This window comes from Alexandromys fortis, unplaced genomic scaffold, assembly GCF_014885135.2.
Source record: "Alexandromys fortis isolate MF-2015 unplaced genomic scaffold, M_Fortis_MF-2015_v1.1 scaffold_321, whole genome shotgun sequence".
NCBI lineage: Eukaryota > Metazoa > Chordata > Mammalia > Rodentia > Cricetidae > Alexandromys > Alexandromys fortis.
Window position 1 is genome coordinate 312454 of NW_026068200.1, and position 20176 is coordinate 332629.

The 20176-nt window shown below is 48.6% G+C and overlaps 1 protein-coding gene and 1 long non-coding RNA gene across 12 annotated transcripts in view; one reads left to right on the forward strand and one right to left on the reverse strand.

Moving 5' to 3' along the window:
* Nhsl2 (NHS like 2) overlaps positions 1 to 18262 on the forward strand; it is a 252072-nt gene extending 233810 nt beyond the window's left edge. For 5 of the 7 annotated variants that reach the window (XM_050129897.1, XM_050129900.1, XM_050129898.1 and 2 more), the window contains 4 exons: positions 2221 to 2352; positions 3510 to 5831; positions 7917 to 8049; positions 8817 to 18262. In XM_050129897.1, coding sequence (XP_049985854.1) covers positions 2221 to 2352; positions 3510 to 5831; positions 7917 to 8049; positions 8817 to 9138 — 2909 coding nt within the window. In that variant the 3' untranslated portion in view covers positions 9139 to 18262. The remainder of the gene's footprint in view (positions 1 to 2220; positions 2353 to 3509; positions 5832 to 7916; positions 8050 to 8816) is intronic. The other 2 variants (XM_050129901.1, XM_050129903.1) reach the window with 1 other exon arrangement.
* LOC126493113 (uncharacterized) lies at positions 365 to 9483 on the reverse strand. 5 transcript variants are annotated; one of them, XR_007589753.1, is made up of 8 exons: positions 9337 to 9483; positions 8168 to 8326; positions 5772 to 5897; positions 5460 to 5585; positions 4815 to 4899; positions 2625 to 2728; positions 1409 to 2171; positions 365 to 1096 (listed from the first exon to the last, which is right to left on the reverse strand). It is a non-coding gene; the product is annotated as an uncharacterized lncRNA (long non-coding RNA). The 5 variants fall into 5 exon arrangements; XR_007589752.1 differs by having other exon boundaries at positions 365 to 2171; XR_007589755.1 differs by lacking the exon at positions 5460 to 5585 and having other exon boundaries at positions 365 to 2171.
* Positions 18263 to 20176: the final 1914 nt, after the last annotated feature.

Below are 20176 nucleotides of genomic sequence, written 5' to 3' on the forward strand. Positions count from 1 at the left end.
TTGTTTCCCTCCTGCCAAAGGCCCATCCTCTCCGAATGCTCTGGGTACTGGGGAGGGAGGGCCACTCTATCTGCTGCTGACCAGGTCATAACTCCCCCGGGAGTGGAGGGGACTTCGGGAGCCAGCTGAAGAGGGGGCGATGGCTCCTCTTCCCTCACTCCCTATCTGCAGTCACTGTAACTGATACCATGGAATAGCGAACAAAAAGTTTCTTTGCAGAATGTGCCAAAAGTTTTCTGAACGTGGGTTTTCTTTTGAGTTTAAGTGAAAACAAAGTTTGAGAATTTTGTTTGTTTCAGGTAAGGATAATGTTAGAAACCCAAAGTTCTGGGTTTGGAATATACAAATAACAGCCAGAAGGAGATGAGAATCCGAGCGCATGTGCTTTAATGGTAGTGTAACAAGAGAAGGGCACAGAAAGGGCACACGGGGGAAAAAAAGAAAGAGCCACAGGAGGCCCAGGATGTCCTTGAGAGTAGTGGTAGGGGATACTTGCATCTCTCTTCGTTTTGTTCTCCATTGCTGCGACAAGGAACCCTGACAGAAGCGACTTAAGGGGGCGGGGAGCAGGAGTATAGACCGGTTCACAGTTCAAGGTACAGCTCGTCAAAGGCGGCAGGAACTTGGAAGCAGCGAGTCTCATTGTCTCCGCAGACAAGAAGCAGAAGACAGTGGCTACTTGCTGCTGCTCAGTTCTCCTTTCTGCGTCTCTAGGGTCCAGGATCCCCTGCCCGAGGAATGGTGCCATCCACAGTTAAAGCTGGGTCTCCTCCTTTCAGTTAATGCCCAGAGGCACATCTCCTGGGTGATTCTAGGTTCTGTCAAGTTGACAGCGCAATCACAGTCTCCGGGTTGGGGTCGTGTGGCATTTTTGCTTCCCACTCCAGTGGCTGGAAAGGAACAGGGCCAGTCCTATCAGGAACCCCTGCAGGGCCCTGATGGAAGCAAGACGTCAGTAATCTGAAGGGACCGGAGGAGGCCTTGACTAGCATGGGCCCTGCTGTGGTGGAAAAGGTCGGTGAGAGCAGTGAGGGTAGCTCTGTCTCGCGTGACCATGCTCCCCGGATCTGGCTTCATCCACCGCCCCTAGAGTCATCTTGAGGAAGAGAGACAGGAAGTAGAGCTCATTTGCCAAGGGAGGGAAAACTGTGCTGGGAGATTCGCAAAGCAACACTGATGCGCTCTGTCTAAATGGCTGTCTCACTTTCGGGCTGCTCTTGACTCTGTCCTGTGCAACCATTTGCTGGGATGGGGCTGCAGTGAGTGGTGTGACTGGTGGGGGACGGGTCCTGCTTAACCAGCCACTAAGCTAGAGACAGGGCGGGGGAACTGCCTGTTTAGCCCCATGGATCTCCTCACCCTGACTTTGCCCCCTACAGATTCCCAGAACTAAAAGCTGACCCAGCACCTTAAGAGAATTAGACAGGGTCCAGTCAACACCAACTGCCAGTTTTGGTAATATGGCCAGGTAGCTGTAGGTCAGACTATCCGGCTGCTTCCTAACCGATGGGATCAGTAGGAGCGCTTCTTAGAGATGCCGTTTTCACCTGGTCCCTGTGACGTCAGTCTGGGCATGATGGCACAAATCTGTAATCGCAGCACTCTGAAGGCAGAGGCAGGGTGATGAGGGCAAGTCCAGCCTGGGTAACCAAATGAGTCCTTCACTCACAAAAAACCACACCCAGGAGTACAGGGTGCATCTCAGTGGTCGAGTACTTGCCTTGAATATAAAAGGCTCCAGATTCTGTCCCCAGCACCACAGGAGAAACCCTGTGATCATAATCAAATAATGCTAGCCCCGGACCATCTCTCCACAAGCAGTGATGCTCACCCCTGGCTATGCATCTGAAAAACCACCCAAGGACTCCTAGGCAATGCTTCTACCTAGGCCCTCCTCCCAGAAAGTTGAATGTTCTGGAGTTCAGATTGTGGAGTTTCAAAAGCTACCCAGTTTATTTCAGTGGGGCTGAAAAATACTGCCCAGTGCACCTAAGAAGTGCAAATGAGCTGGGTGTGGCCTGTAAAACCAAGAGTGTGTACCCAGCACGAACGGGGGGGGGGGGGAAGGGGAGGGGATGCGGGAAGAAGTACCACCTTCCTGGATGCTGCTGTTCATGCTCATCGCTACTGCCGTCATCCTTTCTCTCTACCTCGGGCCAGTTTTCACTGTGCTTTAAACAGAAACCAGGATGCACCCAAGTGTCTTTATTTTGGCTACAGGGCAGCAGTTTGATAGACATGCAAGTTTTCGACACTCGTTGTTTAACACAGAGACAGCCGTGAACCCCAAGTCCACCCTGAGGCGGAGGCGGACCATTATTGGATTCTCTAACTTTTCTCAGCGAGACCCAGGTGACCCCAATACAGTTGATTCCCTCAAACCCTTTCCCCATCTCCCACTACTCCTGTCATGCGAGTGCCATTGCGGCAGTGGGGACCCTGAAATAATTCTGGGTAGAGGGGCTTTGAATATCCTGAGAAAGCCAATGTGTGATTAATGTCAACCAGGGGCCCTTGGCAAGACCAGCGATTGAGTCTGGAGGGCAGGGATCTCGGGCTAATAAATCCACCACATCCTTGTTTTCCATTACAAATGTACTGTAAATTAGATATGAAGTACACACCTTTAATCCCAGCACTCAGTAGCAGAAGCAGGAAGATTATCTCCAGTTTAAGGCCAGCTTGGTCTCCATGAATTCTAGCCCAGCCAAAGACTACATAATGAGGTCTTATCTCAAAAAAAAAATAATGTTACCACATATGCCAAATTTATGCATAGAAGTGGGGAATCATCCCCCGAATTGTAATCTTGTATTGACCCAATACAGTCACTGTAGTAACTAAAGATAACTGTGTAGACTGCCTGCCATGTGCCTGGGATATAGTCAATATTCAACAAATTCTGGCTATTATGAATTACCATGTCCGTAAGGTAGCAATAACAGTAATGTTAGACTAGCTGTGGATGTGAGAACACTTCTGGAGATTGGAACATCTGAATGGTGTCACATCTGTGAGTTACTCTAAGTCTTTTATGTTCAAAGGCAAAAGGTGGCAGATGCCAGAAATATAGCATTCTGGCAAAGTCCAGATTCATGGCTGGGGCTGTGAGCCACATGCTCCTGTGGGCTCTAGTCAGTTTAGAAATTTCTGCTCTCACCTCAGGCCTGACGACCCCTGAGATCTGCTGGTTCCGTGAACCCAGGGAGAAAGAAAGTATGGGGGGAAACCCGAGGTAGTCACATGTGACACTTGTACTCTGAAAAAAGACGTCAAAGCTGGAAAGTCTTTGGCAGCCATCTGGCCAATCCAAGGGTACCCCGTGACTCACTGTGTGGCGATGGGCAAGATCCCAACTTCCCCTAGTATCCTCATCTGTGAAAAGGAAGAACCAAGGAATTCTGACAAAGCTGTTGGCAATGCTGCTTGGCACAAAGCTGGTGTTCTGGTTATAAACAGCTGACGGGGGATCCCTTGCTGTAGCAGTAACATGTGTTTTCTATCTCCAGGGCACAGCACCAGCCCGGTAGGCAGCCTGGCCTCAGACATCAGGCCTGGCCACTCGGCTCCACAAGTTGTTCAGGGAAGAGTTGCTATTGGGCAGGAAGCTCGGTTTCCAAGTCTCACCTCGCCAGGACTGAGACACTCATCGAGTGAGCCTGCAGACCCTCACCAGGCACGTGGTGGCCCAGACCCTCCTGGTACGGAGAGCATGGCAATGGTGTACAGTGTCCCCAGTTCTTGCAATGGACCAACAGAGTCAACGTTCTCCGCTTCCTGGAAGGGAGATGCTTTCACATACATGACTCCAAGTGCCAGCAGCCAGAGCAATCAAGTCAGTGAAAATGGAAAAAATCCTTCCTCTGGGAATTCTTGGGTCTCTCTGAACACACTCCCACCTCTGGTCCCTAAAGAGGCGGCTACCCTCTTTGTCACCCGTGATAACCCAGCAGGATGCACTGGGTTACCCAGCTACTCTGAGCACCCCACTCAACGAGGGCAAATACCAGAAAGACCTCCCAAGATTGGCCTCCTGGCCCGTGGTACCTCAAGACTGGAAACAGGCCCAGGTGGAACTAACAGATTCCGGGAGCGGTCACTTTCTGTGCCCACGGACTCAGGTGTCACCTCAGTGGACTATGGTGAAGAGCAGAAGAAGGCTGGTGAGGCCTGCATCCTGCCTTACGCCAGTGCAAACTCTGAAGGCAGTAACAGTACCGACAACATTGCAGCCCTCAGCACTGAGCAAGAGGCGCAGCACAGGAGACAAAGATCCAAAAGTATTTCACTCAAGAAGGCCAAAAAGAAGCCCTCTCCACCCATGAGAAGCGTCTCACTAGTCAAAGATGAGACAGTCCTCCCACCAGAAGGTGAATTGGCACTGCCCAAGGACCAGAGGCCCAGGAGCCTTTGCCTCTCCTTGGAACACCAAGGGAACCATTCATCTCACCCAGATCCTCAAGGTCATCCATCTGGGCCAACTCTCAAAGATCCAGAAGGTTCACAGTTCTCTCACCACTGGTATCTTACTGACTGGAAGTCTGGTGACACCTACCAATCCTTGTCCAGCTCCAGCACAGCCACTGGCACCACAGTCATTGAATGCACTCAAGTTCAGGGAAGCTCGGAGTCTCTGGCCTCCCCTTCCACCTCCAGAGCAACAACACCCTCCCAGCTCTCCATTGAGGTGGAAGCCAGGGAAGTAGCCTCTCCTGGAAGGCCCACTGGACTGATGTCCCCTTCCAGTGGCTACTCGAGCCAGTCAGAGACACCCACACCCACTGTCTCCATGTCCTTGACCCTGGGCCACTTACCGCCTCCAAGCACCAGTGTCCGAGTACGTCCGGTGGTACCAGAAAGGAAGTCATCACTGCCCCCGATGTCACCAATGGAAAAAATCTGCAAGTCACGGTTATCATTTGACCTACCATTGAGCTCTTCAACCACCCTGGATCTGTCAGGGATGAGTATCTCCATCCGCAGCAAGACCAAGGTGAGCCGCCATCACTCTGATACCAATTTTGGAGCCAAACTGGCGCAGAAAACTAGTCCAAACCAGCCAATCATGCCCATGGTTACTCAGTCTGACCTCCGTTCTGTTCGCCTGAGGTCAGTCAGCAAGTCTGAGCCAGAAGATGACATTGAGAGCCCAGATTACACCGAGGAACCTGGAGCAGAAGAAGTCTTCACCTTGCCGGAGAGAAAAGTGAAACCTCCCATAGCTGAGAAACCGCCACTGGCCCGAAGGCCTCCAAGCTTGGGTCACAGGCCACCCTCGCTCCCTGGGGAGTATCCACTAACTTCTCCTACTATGGCTATGACACCCAGGAGCTCCGTTCCACACGTGAAGCAGCTCCCCCAAGACAGCTACACAGTGTTGCGGAAACCAAAGTCACCTAGCTTCCCCAGTGGCAGGAGCCCTGGGGAGTCTACAGCACCCTCCACCCTTGTCTTCACACCTCTTGCCAGTTCCTCTGGTGCTTTCTTCTCAGGAACACAGCAACCTCCCCAGGCCAGTGTAGAAGATGGGGGCCCCAAGGTGAGAGCCCTGCCAGAAAGAATCAGCCTCCAGAGCCAGGAAGAAGCTGAGAAAAAGATGAGCAAGATTCCACCTCCTGTACCAAAAAAGCCCAGTGTGCTCTACCTGCCTCTCACCCCCCCTGTAGCTCAAATGGATGCCGGTATGGCCGAGCCAAGGCTGCCTTTCAGCCCCATCATCACCTTAGAGGAAGATACCAAGTGTCCCTCCACTGAGGATGACCCGAAGTCACCTGATAAGACGATGACTTCCACTCTTCCTGTTGACGGTGAAAAGGAGGCCGTCTCTCCAGGTTAGTAAACTGTCTTGGCTTTGCCCTTCAGTTGCAGGAGGGATGAGGGTGAAGCTGGAGTTAACTCTGGAAAGACAGAGCAATTGCCCCAGCATGACCAAAGCAGTAGGGAGCGCATCTAGAGGGCGTGAGTTAACTCTGTAAAGGAACTGCCAGTTGGCCTTACTGTCCAGGCGATCAGGACTGACCCAGGACAGATCCCCAAGGCTAAGTCTGGACAATCTACCCTTGGCACAGGCACCACGATAACAAATCAAACAAAGCCTTAGCAAACTGGGACTTCCCGACCGCATCGGGCCAGTCAGGCATGCAGCCCTTGCCCTGGGACTCCCACTCAGTCGACAATAGTTTTCATTAGTCAGACTAAGTTAGACTAACACTCGGGACTCAGTATTCCGGAAGTCCTCGTCCAAGAATTCTGGAAGGCTCGTGGGACTCTAAAATGATGACCTGCACACTTTTCCAGTGTTTTCCACAAGAAAAGGCACAATCTTCCTTGGAAGGTTTGATTCTAACTCTTCCTGGACCCATAAGAGTAAGCTAGTTAATGATTCTTCACTTTGGTTGGTGTTGTTTCTGTGGCTTTTTGTTTTAATTGTAAGATACACACGACACTTATATTTTAATCACTTGCCTATGTGGCCGGCGGTGGGTGGGGCACAGGCTGTGTTGAGTGTCTTTGGCTCTCAACCTTTACCCTGTCTTTTGAGACAGTCTCTACAGGAATCAGAGCTTTTTTATTGGCTAGATTGGCTGGCCAGCAAGCCCTGGGCATCCACCTGTCTCCACTCCCCCAGATCTGGATCATTAGGGTTATAGGCATACACAAGAGTGTCAGTACCAGGGATCCGAACTCCATGCTTGTATGGAAGGTGATTTACCAACCAAACTACCTTCCTGGCACCAACTCCTTTTTTTTTTTCTTTTTTTGAGACAGGGTTTCTCTGTGGCTTTGGAGCCTGTCCTGGAACTAGCTCTTGTAGACCAGTCTGGTCTCAAACTCACAGAGATCCGCCTGCCTCTGCCTCCCAAGTGCTGGGATTAAAGGCGTGCACCACCACCGCCCGGCTACCAAATCCTTTTTTGAGACAGAATTTCACTGTGTTACCTAGGTTGGCCTGAAAGTCACAATTCTCCTGTCTTAGCACTTCACCCCCAAATGTTAAGATTGTAGATATGTGCCGCCATTCTGGGCTTAATTTTAGCCATCTTGAGCCATGCAGTTCGTTAGTGTTTAAGAACATTCATGTTGAGAGACCCATCTCTAGAATGTCTTTTATCTTGAGAAAATGAACCCTTTCCTCCACTTCATCCCCTCTTTCCTCCTCTTTTCCTCCCCCTTTCCTCCCTCCCCCCCCCATAACCACAGGTTTATGGCTCTGACTGGTCTGGATGCCGAGTGGAGTCATAGATTTGTTGTCTTTTTTATGACTTTCTTATTTTTATTAATGTCCTCAAGGCTCAACTCTGTCTCGCATCATTTTTGAACCCTTAATGTTAAACATTAAAATCTCATGGCCTTCTTTAAACTGGTTTAGACTTTCAGCATAAGTTAATCACTGTGACGAAAGCAAGTGAGCATGTCAAAGCCACAGGTTATTTCCAAATATGCTTCCTCCAGCTCCCCAGGCTCCCTCCGATTCAAGCGAGTCTCATCCCCCACTGGGCGAGGATAATTGCTTTACCCTTCTCTCAGTATCTTGAGTTTTTAATTATGTATTTATAACAAGGGGGCTGGGGATATAGCTCAGTGCCAAAAGAGCTTATCTAGTGTGTTCCATCCCCAGCACTGTTTTTTTTTTTTAATAAATAAGAAAATGAGCATGCTCAGATGACCTGTATTAACGAAAAGTAAGCATGAGAACAGGGATTTGGGCCAGTCTTCACCATGGGGGCATTGAAAGGCCTGGGGGTAAATCATTAACCTTCTGAACTTCATGTTCCTCCTGACAAGATGGAGATATGAAAAGGCGCTGCCCTGCTGTCTAGCTAGATTGCTTTGAACATTGAGGGGAATGGCAAGAGAGCATGTGCCCTGTCCTAACTCTCATGGCCAAAGTCATGCCTTTTGGTTCTTATACCTAGGGAGGACTGTGGAACCAAGTGCCGAAGAGAAAAGTTTAATCAGTGATAAGACAGCCGAATGGATCTCAGAGGAAGACGATGACGTGTTTGTGGCTTCGCGCACGACTGAAGATTTATTTACTGTGATACACAGGTCAGGATCCTTTTCCTTCATTATAATTGCAATTGCTTTCCCCTTTTCTGCTTAAAGAAAAACTGCTGCCTCTGAGCAGCCGCTGGAATTGCAACTGGAGATTCAGTTCAGTACCTACCTACGTATGTGAGCGCAGTCTGGGGCCTCACATCACAAATTCACTGATATCTTTGGTTGAAGCGGGGGAGGAAGGGAGGACCAGGTGCTGAGAGAGGCCCCTCGTCTCCTAGCAACTGCTTGGCCTATTGTGTCTCCATCTGCTGCCTCACAGCTCTATCTGCAGAGAGAGACATTTAACCCTTCATGGAACTTCTTGTACCACAGAATTCTGTCACGAGGTGATACAGAGCACCGGACAACATATGAGACCAGGGACTCAGGCAGAGGGGGAACAGAGGTGGGCATCAGGGCATGAGGTAGGGGCTTGTAATGAGGTCCTGGATCCACGAGCCCAGTTACTGGAGCTGGAGCAGCAGCTCAAATCAGTTCCAAATCCCTGGCTGTCTTGATTCAGTCACTGACCCTTTACATTTGTTCTTGATCTCAGAACTGACAAGGACTGAACCTGTAGCATAGGGCAAGTAACTCCAGTTGTGGCCATTGAAAAGCATGTGGGGAACAGAGGGGCCCCCAACGGGCTTGGAAGCACGGGGCTGTCATATGCATGATCTTGAGCACATCCCTGGTTGTCAGTTCTTCAGAGCTTTGCTAGCTGTCTGCTCCCTGAATTTCCTGACTTCGCTCAGACCAGTCTTTCCTTCGTTTAGGTCCAAAAGAAAGCTCCTGGGCTGGAAAGAGCCTGGGGAGGGCTTCCCGGGCAGCAGACCCAGCTCCCACTCACCAGTGAAGAACACAGCTGATTCTCCCACCACTGAGTCTGCTGCTGCCACAGGGCCAAGTGGCAGTGCCTGCCTAGACGCTGGCAGAAATGATGATTTCAAGGCCCTGCTCCAGAAGAAGGGAAGTAAGGCGACTCCTAGGACCCGCCCCTCAGCGGCCGAGCTGCTCAAGACCACGAACCCTCTGGCTCGAAGAATCATTGCCGAGTTCTCAAAAGACTATGAACCCACTGACAGCCCCAGTACCTAAGCCCTGCTTCTTATTCACTAGGTCTGAGGAGAGCAGGGGAAAGAGAGAGGGCTTCAGAAAGGAACCAACCACAGGAATGACAAAACATTCTGTCTTTGACATTAACTCATACTCTGGACAGCAGAGAGGCCAACACAACACACCTGTGCTCCCCAGGCACTCTGATAGGCTTCAGACCATCTGCGTTTCCATGCTTACCATGGCTGATCATCGGTGTTCTTAAATTCTCCCAGCGCTGTGCAGTAAGAAGAGATCCTCAGATTTGGGAGCCCGTATGCCAGCTTTTTCAATGTCCTGGCTGTTTTGTCCATTGGCTCCTGTTGCTGAAAGGCACGGTGGGAGAACAGATCGGGGACCTTCCAAACCAGGGCTGGGGACAGAGGCACCAATCCCACTGCTGATTATCTCCTCTCCTGGGGTGGCTTTGATGGCCCTATGTGAAAACCCAGACAGACACCGAGGCCTCCTCAACCCCAGAGGGAGCTCTGCAGGAGGCGTGCACTAATTTCAGCGTGGGGTTGATTGGATGGCTTCTGTGGTGCAAACATGAGAGTGACTGTCTAAAACTCCATGCCTTTTTCAGTTTGATTGTCTATGCGGAGATCAGGGTGATGAGTTTCAATAAACTTCTAGGATTTCCCCCTCCCCCATTAGCTAGAAAAGATGGGACTGGGTGGCTTTGGCTGAACCAAGCTTTGCAAACGAACGGGACATTTGTTCGCTTGCATCTAGCCAAGGTAACTCGCATGCGCGCCTTGAGGTCATTCGAGTGTCTGTCAATGTGGGTAGCCAGGATCTGTGCCAAGCTCATGCTGTAGACTCCAAGAACTCTCATTTCACTCGCATGTAACATTCATTACAGGAAGTAATTAGGCGAAGGACTGGCATCATCCGAGGCTCCAGGAGTAGAACGGAAATGTACCTTGCCCCACACCGTTCGATTCAGAGTGTGCTTTTTTGTGGTTCTTTGGGTTTTTTGTCAAGGAAATCTGACTCTGTTTCAACGATCAAGAACCTGTAGACTGAAAAAGATCTACGTTAAATCAAAAAGAGAGCCCATAATTCAAGAAGGCTACGTTTTGCCATTTAGGTACTGCTGTTTGGCCAACTTTCAGCTTGCCACGGCAGGGGGGCGGGGGGAGCAGCTAGGATAAAGAGGATACTGAAAGAGTTCCAAAACAATCACAATTACCCCTTCCCTTCCAAAGCCAACAGGCACGGGCTGTTCTTGTCAACTCGACTTTGTAAGTAGAGCAAGAGCACCTGATCTCCGAACACCTGCTTTCCGAGGGGCTGGGGACAAACTGAGCAGAGCACTGAACAGAGAACCTGCTGGCCAGTGTTGGGAAGTTCTTTGTCTTCTGCCCCCAAAGGGCCCAAAGGAACTGAACTTGTAGTGTGCTTTGCAAAAAACAAACAAACAAAAATGGGCTTTGACTCATCGCCCGCACTCCCTGCGCTAAAACATTCCTTGCTCAGTCTCCCGGAGGAAGCAGTAAGGAGTCCATTTTGATAGGTCACACTCCTCACCAAGGAGAAGCAAACTGTTAGCTCTACTGCCCACACTCCAGCAAGGCAAAGTGGCTGCAAAACTACCCCGAGTACTGAGAGGACTCGGGTCTCTGGCGTAGAAGTCCTAGGCTGAGGCCCTTGCTTGGGTGGCTCTAGTTCCGATTGGTCAAATTCTAGACAAATGGAAAGAGCTCAAGCTCGCCAGCTCTCTTCCAGCTAGCACTTCCCTCTCGGGTCTAGAAAGAAGCCACTTAAATAATCAACAGTTAGGGGAACTCTGGAAGCGCTTAAACCAGTTAACATGAAGATCTTCTAAGCCAAGTTTCACGAGTCAGACCGGAATGCGGGATATACACTTTGAAGCACCGCACCTGGGAGACGGAGACAGGCAGACTTCTGTGAGTTTGAAGCCAGCCTGATGTACATAGGTAGTTCCAGGATGCCAAGGTTCCATATTGAGACCCTGACTTCAGTCTTGGCCTTGGTTTATACATAACTACCACACCTGACTTAACTCAGAATTCCAAAAGACAGAGGCGTTTTCCTCTGTAGGAAAATGAAGGAGTGGAGTGCCCTTGCTTCTGCCTATCAGGAGAAAAAGTTCCCTGGGTCTGCTCCACAGAACCGTTATGAATCAATCATTGAATTCTAAAGTTTGAGCTGTATAGGGCTTGCTACTTTTGCTGATGATTTATTTGAAGTGTCTTGTTTGTTCCTTCTCATGGGTTTGGCCTCTCCCCTCACCTTGCTACCTCTGGAGGTTCCCCCCAAAAGATTCTAAACTGAATGCTTGACTGCTTGAGGTTGTTTCAGTGACCTGAACCCCTGCTCTCCTCTATACGACTATGTATGCCTGGAATGTTTAGAACATTTCCTTGTCACTATGACCCCCAGAAGCCCAACTAGCACAAGAGATTTGGGGCAGAGGCTTTACAGTCAGTGGAAACACTTTGGACTGGGAGTAGTCGTTCTGTCCCTCCAGGCTTGGCAGGGAGTAGACCTAGTCCTACGCAAACAACCAGATTGTTAAATAATAATAGTAACTAAAAACAGTCATTGATTAGCACAGCACCAAGCATCTTTCTGAATACTTAACCGCTCTCCTGTTCCTATTATCATAAACATTATCTCTCTCCCCTGAGGACAATGTGTGCTGCCCAGGAGGCTGGATTGGGAGGGGGACCCCTTTCAGGAAAGTCTCAGGGAGGTTGCTGCCACTGCTGTGACACACGGCACATGGAAAGAAAGAGAGGGACCTCTAAGGCTGGCACACACACAGTGAGTCGGAGGGAAATGAAAGGGGGTTCAGGTGGTCAGCCTCTGCTTCAGGCTCTTCCTATCCCCTTGTTTTCCTCCAGCTCCAGCCCTCAGTGGCAGGTGGCCCTGTTAGAAGAGCTTTGGTCCAGTCAAGGGTGGGGGGAGACCCCCCCAGAGGCAGTTAATGTGTACCTACGTGCTTTGCATTTGGTGGCTATGTATTTGTGGTTCAAATGTGAGTGGCGGAGAGCATGTTGGTCTTAATACAAAGGCTGGCTTTGCTTGTGGATCCTCCCCGTTGCCTGTACTACTGGCCTGCCTGGGCCTCTCTCGCCCTCCTGGCTCCAGCTTGTCTTTCAGTCCTAACACCCAGGAACTGCACCAACGAGACCAGCAGCTCAGCCACAAAGGAGTCAAGGCCTCAGGCAGCCAGTTCATTCACAGTAGCCTCACGACCACAAGGTTGATCTGGAAAAAAATGACCTTGAATGTACAAAGACGGGCAAATCTCCAAGGTTCCCCCAACAAGCATTCTGCCTGGCATCTACGTCATCAAGACAACAGAGATCCAGTTGTGTACCTGTCACTCTGAGCAGATCTCCCCAGGCACCCGCCCCCTCCTCACCTCCGAACCAGTCAGGAAAAAGACTCGGTACCACTCAGTGCTCTGTTGCTCACTACTTCCGCCCTCTGTGTTTGCCAAGTCTGTGGCATAATGGTGAGCTTTTCCTTTGCTATGATTTGCCAGGGCCAGGATTAGGGTGAGGCGATTGGGGAGACGCCCCACTCTCAAGGCCCCCGCCAGTGCCTTACCCTTGCCACGGCCCTGTGATTTGCGCTCTGTAAAGTAGTATGAGTTGCTCTTTCTTCCTCTGAGTGTAGTTCTGATTTGGGGGCAGGTTTTGCGCCAAATGTTTTCTTGCTGTTTCTCCATTGGTTGCCAGCAGCCTTTATATGCGTTAAAGAATCTTCAGTATTATCACAAACATTTCAGCTGGCAAGTTAGCGCCCCGTTCAGGAGGAGCACGAGGGCCAGAGAACTTCAACAGGAAGTTGAGGTCTGCCCATGTGGCCTTCTGTCTGCTCTTTCTGCTCCCTTCTCCCTTGTAGTCCTTGTGGCCCAGCACCGATTCTCCTCAGTGCCTCCTACTTCGTTCTCCTCCTAAGAAAAACATGCTCTCAGGAAAGGGATGAATTCATTGACTCTGAGACTGGGAGGCTTCATGCTACCTTTTTCGAGGGTTGCTTGCATTTTAACAGGGGAACAGCCTTAAGCCAAAGGAATGAAGTCCTTGCAGAATGTTAGATGTCACCTAGTTGTACAAGTTCTTTTTCACCGTGGAAAGACCAGACTCCCTGACAGCTGACTCCAGAGGATAGAACCTCTGGTCTTCTCCTGGAATCATTGGAGTTAGTAGCTGCTGGTCAATTATCTAGATAACCCTGTGCTATTTTCCTACCAAGGGATTCTGAGAAAAAGCTACTTACAAGCCTCTGAGAAGGCCTAGATCAAGCACTCCTATTGTACATTAACATGTTTGTGTAAACGGTATTAATACTACTTACCACTTAGGTAAAAGACACAAAGATTTAACAAGTTTGTGAAGTGTGTCCTGTTTGTGCAAGGTGACTCGGCCGAGTCCACTTCTTACCGATGTCAGTCGTCCAGTATCAGTGGTGGTTATTAAACTGCGTGGGGGCCTAGTTACTAAGCACAGGCCTCCACTACCCCTCCTGCGGTTCGTCTCTGTGGTGCGCTATGACTCCAGCTTGGTGTGAGAATGAGACCTTTTCTAAAGCAGAGCCCCAGTCCCTAATGCCTTTGCATGTATTCAGCTCTAAGTGACCAAGATAGGAAGGATTTAAGAGGACAAGCGAGTAGGAAAGAGGTACAAAACAGTGCCTTTGTCATAAGTCAGCAGACAGTGTGATGACTTTCACGTGACTTGAAACAAGCAAGTCAACTATTTTAAAATACTTTGAAATCAGTTTGTAGAGGACTATGGTTGCGAGTGGTTTTTGAACACATGTTGGAGGCACTTTAATAAGTTTAGCAAAAAAGAAATTTGCCTAATGAAGACTGTGTGAAATAAATATATACCTTTGTTTGGTAAAGGCCCAAATCTAGGCCACTGGTTCTCAAAGGATGGTCTTGGAATCACCAAGAGCAACATATGAGAGAAGGAGGGGGAGAGACAGAGAGAGAGAGGTGTCACACCTTTAAGTCCTCTGAATCGCCAGAGCCACGCCTCTCTGCAACAGGTTACCTTTCTGACCTTTAGTTACAGTTAGCAGTCCAGTCTCTGGCAAAGAAGCATGTCTAGCATCTTCTTGCTCCGCTACACATTTGTCTGGCGTTAAGAAAGTGTCAGATTGAATCAGGCCCATCTGGCCTGGTTTGGGATTTTAAAATAGTAACAACAACAACAAAACCTGTGGTGGTGGTGGTGATGGTTGCATTTGGTAGGACCAGTCCTTAAATGAACGTCCTCACCACCGTGATTGTTCTCTCGGAGGGCTCTTGCAGAAATGGATTTGCTTCTGAGGCTCTGCCTGAAGGCTAAAGTGTGGCATTTGATAGTAGTGATCTCCCCCTACAGGGAAACAAACACCTAAACCAGAACAACCAGTTAACCCCTCTCAGCCTCTTTGTAATGCTAAGCTTTATAGAAATTTATTCCGTATGTGGTCTTGAGATTTTCTATGTCCAGTTTTATAAAATGTTCTGCATGCCAATACAGCATTGTGGTCACGTCAAAGCCATTCCTCCTCCGTGTGTGTGCTGGTGAAGAAATACCAACATGTATGTTTTGATGTTTCCTGATCAACTGTAAATTACATTTTCATTAATTTTTAATTGAGATATATTTACTCTGGCTAACAGTTAAAATTTTATTCTTTTTATTATCTTTCATTGCTACTTTTTTCTACTGATTCCAAGGCTTACTTTGGGGGGAGAATTTCTTATTTCTAGATTGTTGTATCTCTTATTTCTATATTTATCTATAATCACAGAGTGTAAGAGCTGAAAGGGACCAATCTCCCTCGTTTCATAGAGGAAATTAAGGCCCAGATGGGTCAAACGGCTTGCCGAAGGTCACACAATGAGTCTGAGGCAGGGCCCAGCCTCAATTCTAGGTTGCCTGCCTCTGGGATGAATGTTTTATCATTTAAATCAGTATATTTATGAAGGACCCATGACTGGCTTCTACTTGTCTGGCTCATTAATTTCCCAGGTATTTCAGTGAAAAAAAATCTATATGCTTTAAAAGGAACGCTTTGTTCTTCAGTTAATGAATCCAAAGAAAATCTGGTTTTTAGTTTAGAAAATCATTTCCCTCCATGTTTGCTATCTGTGCCCTACTTTGTACAGTGGATGTTTCCCCTAAAAGCTGTGGGGGGATGGATTTATATAGAGCAAATTTCATTTTTTAGTAGGAAAGCTTCCCTGTGTAAGGGAATCTTCTAGGGGCTTTTTTGGAGAAACAAAACTAAACAGATTCCTCTTGTCATTTGTTCCTTTAGGTCTTTAATTACTTATTAGTGTGATTTTTTTTTTGTACTTGCTTTTATTTAAAGTAGGGCAAACCAGTGTTAGCTTTCCTAGAATTTACTAGAACCTTACCTTCCTAATCTTTTTGAGAAATCTTTAGACTGTTATATGCTTATGAGCTATTCAATTGTATTCTAGAAACTTCACCTGACCTGACATTTTGCCAGTCCCTGGGCTCAAATTCCATCTCTATCTGATCATATAAGAACAGAGTTCCCTAATCAGTACTTATCTCTACATATGGTCTCTTTTCCAGAACATTCTTTGCCCAGTGTTCCTTCCTGTGCTCTTACTTTAGCCATCTCAGGCCTCTTTCCTAAATCACACATACCTCACTGTCCTGTGCACTTTTGGACACTGCACCTTGAGGGCCGGGCTAGTCATCCTGAGCAACATCTCCAGTTACTTCCGTGTGCCCATTTTTCTTGGATCTCTCCCGGTTTCCCTTCCCAGACTCAAAGGCATCTCTCACCAGAGACTGCTGGGATTTTCCCATCATTTCAGGAAATCAATGAACTTTCCCTTCAAAGGGCCTGAGAGGAATTGTTTTAGTCTTTGTGGGTCATCTATGGTTTTTGTGACAGATTCTTTCTTGTTGCTGATGGTTCATTCACTCGTTTTACACCCTTTGGAACATCTGAAAACCATTCTCAGCTCACAGGCCATGCAAGGCTGACCCCCGATCCACACTACCATTTTTTGACTGTCCCCATTGTGAAAAGTGGACAAGGGCTGGCATGATGGATCAGCACGTAAAGGTGTCTGCCACCAAGCCTGATGATCAATGGGATCTAAGTTTGAGTGGAACCCACGTAGTGAAAGGAGAGAACCCCTGCAAATTATCCTCGGACCTCTGTAAGCATGATATACACAGGCTCACACACACACAAATAGATAGATGTAATGCTAGAAGAAGGGTTTTTGTTTTGTTTTGTGTTTGGTTTTGTTTTTCGAGACAGGGCTTCCTCTGTAGCTTTGAGGCTTGTCCTGGAACTAGCTCTTGTAGACCAGGCTGGCCTTGAACTCACAAAGATCTGCCTGCCTCTGCCTCCAGAGTGCTAGAAGCCACCACCGCCAGGCTTCTAAGAAGGTTTTTTAGGTTGAGTCTTGTACCAGAGGCTGTCGCGCACTGCCTCACATACGCTGTACCATGAAACCAGTCTGCTCACATCAGGACACGAAGAGGTGGGGGGGGGGGCTGCATGTGACAGTCTTTCTCCATGTCCCCTGTCACTAAGTATATTGATAGAGAACACCTTATTTCCTCCTACGGATCTAGCCCGTTCATTGTGCCTCTATTTGCCCAAGGTTGGGGTAAGGTGGTAGGAACGTTTCCTTAGGTCTTTTGTCCTGTCCTTGCTCTCCCTGTCTTGGGCCACCTGGTCATATCCCACACTGCCGTCACCAGTTTAGGGTGCTGTCATTCAAAAGTCTGATAGCATACACCCTAAGAGTCCAGTTCAGTTTACAATTTCCTGGAAAAACCACCAACTTCCTGGTTCCACAGGCTTGTTTTAAAACCCAGAATACACACATATCTCTGTCCTAATACAATTGAGACCTAGCACTAGACAGCATGGAACCCCAGCAAGAAACCTATAGGGTACAGGAAGTATCTGTGCTACAGTGTCTCCAGCCTCCTGAATCCCCATCGGCTAAAGTACTTCATTGCATCCCTCCAACCGATGGGCATCCGACACATCACATCCTGTTTCCTTCACTTCGGCTACCGTGCTATCCTCCCCCTCTCTCACACTTTCAGGAACTGGAGTTCAGATTCACAGTTCTCACACTTACCGTGTGTGAATTGGGGTGTACTGCGAAAGCGTGCACCTGTGTGCGTGTTTTCTGCACCTGGCTGTGAATCACACCTGAGCACATGCACCATATATACAGCGCTCTCACTGGTCCTCTGGTCCAGGACCAGATCTAACGAGACTGGTCAAGGAAGGAAATAGTGGGGGATCCTGAGGCATCTCTCTTCCTGTCCTCTGAGAGCTTCTTCGCATTGGCTTGGGCTGGCTCCTCTCGCATGGAGGCCTTTAAAGAACTCCTCTATGTCATTCCTGGGCAGGCAGCATCCACAGAGCCAGGAAATCATTGCATGTGGACTCAGTTACTGGGACAGAAGCGTCATCTCTTCCAGCTCAACAGATGCACGTCTCTGGTCCTTTAGCTTAACTTCTGTCATTTGAGCCCAGGGATCCACTCATTTCTTGAAACCTAAATTTTCAAACATCAGACTCGAGTAATTTTCAGGGTTTCCTTTCTCAGAGTTCCCATGAAGTGGTTCATTTCTGCCTTTTCTTTAGAGTTTGCAGAGTTAGGAAGGGAAGGAAAGGAGGGCTGTGCCTTGGACCCAGAAGCAGAGCGAGGACAAGGAACAACCTGTTGTGCAGCAGCCCCCCGTAGAGTTGGGTCAAGTTAATGCTGCAGTCCGTGCTCCCGGGTCTGCTGTGCCCTGAAGACAATTCCAGGTGGGAATGTGCAGAGTGATGGGCTACACTGAAAGGCAGGACTAATGCCCACCCCCAGGGATGGGACTACGTCTTGGATTCCAACTCCAGGAGAAGCAGTAACTAGGAGAGATGGCAAACCTTGTCTTTGGAGAATTCCATCACAAACTAAAAGGGAGTCCTCTGTGGGGTGATATTACAAAGGTGGTTTCTTGTGTTTCTTTTCCTTGGTTGTTTTGTTTCTTTCAAGATTCCTTACTGGCTTGCTGCCAGCAATTGAACTGTGTTCTTTCTAGAGCTAGAGCTGTTTGTGTCTTCTGCGAATAAACTTATTCTGTTAAAACCACCTTCTGCTTCCTCCCTTGCTTGTGCTGCACGGATTAAAGCCCCAATTCAGGAGCAGGTCTAGTTCATGCTTTGGTTTTACTCGCCACACAAAAGGCACTGAACCAACCTGCTCGACCCACTCACAACATGTCAACTATGGAGACAAGTTTTGTGAAGCAGAATGTACTCAAGAAGCAGGAAAGGAGGGCAGATGTCCTCGGATGTCAAGGGCCCACTCATTGGGCATCTGGCACAAGAGGGGAGTCAACAGAAGCAGCCCTTCAGTGCTGGAAAGGCCGTTATCATCATGCGCACACAGCTAAAAGATTAGCCATAGCAGAGCTGGTAGAGACTAAACGCTCGGCTCAGCTGCATGGCCTCCAAAATCAGGGTTTTTTTTGTTCGTTTTCTGCTTCCAATCAATCCAAGGGCTTTACATTGGCTAGGCAAGGACTCTACCACTAGGCTTGAGTTCCAGACCTAAAACAGTGATTGTTATGTTCTCCATAAGCTCGAAAGTTTACTCATGTCTTCCCTCAGTTTCATGAGGGGCTCGCATACATTGCAGTCGGTGCTCACAAACCCTGAGAACACCCAACAAACAGGTGACCCACAATATCTTCCAGAAGCATGCCCAGATGGATCTACCTTAGGCCTAAGGGTATCAGGGTGGGTGGTTCATGTTCCGAGACTTGCTCTGAAGGATGCAAGTCCAGGCACTCACAGAGAGGGCAAGAGCCATAGATGTGTACAGCACTGGGGATTGGGCCGCATTCTCCCTGCTTTGTTCTCTGGCTCAATAGGGCCACGCAGCAAGGGAGACTACAGTGACTAACCAAGAGCCAAATACCCAGACCACATGTGACCCAAGTCACTTCTGCTTCTCAAAGAATGTGGTCCCACCATGCAACTGTGTAGGAACAATCAAGTCCCACCTGAAATGAACATCAGAGCCAGACATGGTGGCACAGGCCTGGAGACCCATCATTTGGGAGGCTGAGGTAGGAGGGTCCCAGGTTCAAGGCCAGATTGCATAGAGAGACCTTGTCTCCAAACAGAAAAAAAAAAGAAAGAAAGAAAGAAAGAAAGAAAGAAAGAAAGAAAGAAAGAAAGAAAGAAAGAAAGAAAAGTAAAGGAATTTTTATTACCTGGCTTATCTTTATCTTTCTTTTTTTTTTTCTTTTTCTTCTTTTGAGTTATGATCTCACTATGTAGCTGTGGCTGGCTTGAAACATACTGGGTAGATGAAGCTGGCCTCAAATTCACAGAGATCCAACTTCCTGCCTTTGCCCCCAAGTGCTGATATAAATTTGTTCTTTGTCTTTGAAGGCTGCGGCCCTTGCAGCTCCACATCTCTGTCTTTTCCAGAACCCAGTGCAAGCTTATGTCGCCTGATGCCACCAATTTGCTCTTCCTACAAGATACACCAGAACTACAAACCACTTACAAAGCCAACATGGCAAGGGAAGGGGTAGGGCTACCCTCGGCTTGAGGCTAGAAGGGCCAGCAAGATGGCTCTATGGGTAAAGGCCTGCCACCAAGCCTCATGGATGTGAATTTGATCCCTGGGACCCACATAGTGAAGGGAAAGAACTTCCCCTTGCAAGTTGTCCCCTGATAGCTGTGTATGTCCTGTAGCTTGTACACCCCAAGCATATGGACTGAGGCCTGTGCAGTTTGGGTCCTGAAGTCCTGATGAAGGTGTCAAGGGCCTGAGGAAAGGACTGAGACATAAAAACAAGTACACGGAAGATAGAGCCGCACAGGATTCTGCTACCACCTCAACCGGACTTTAAAGCGTTTATTACACACAGCACAGGGGATGGGTTGCCTAGTCTTGGTAGGAAGTCTCTGCAAACAGTTTCAGGCTTTAAACATCCCTAAGAAGGAAGCTGGAGTTGCTAGTCTTTGCACACACTGATCTATCATCCAT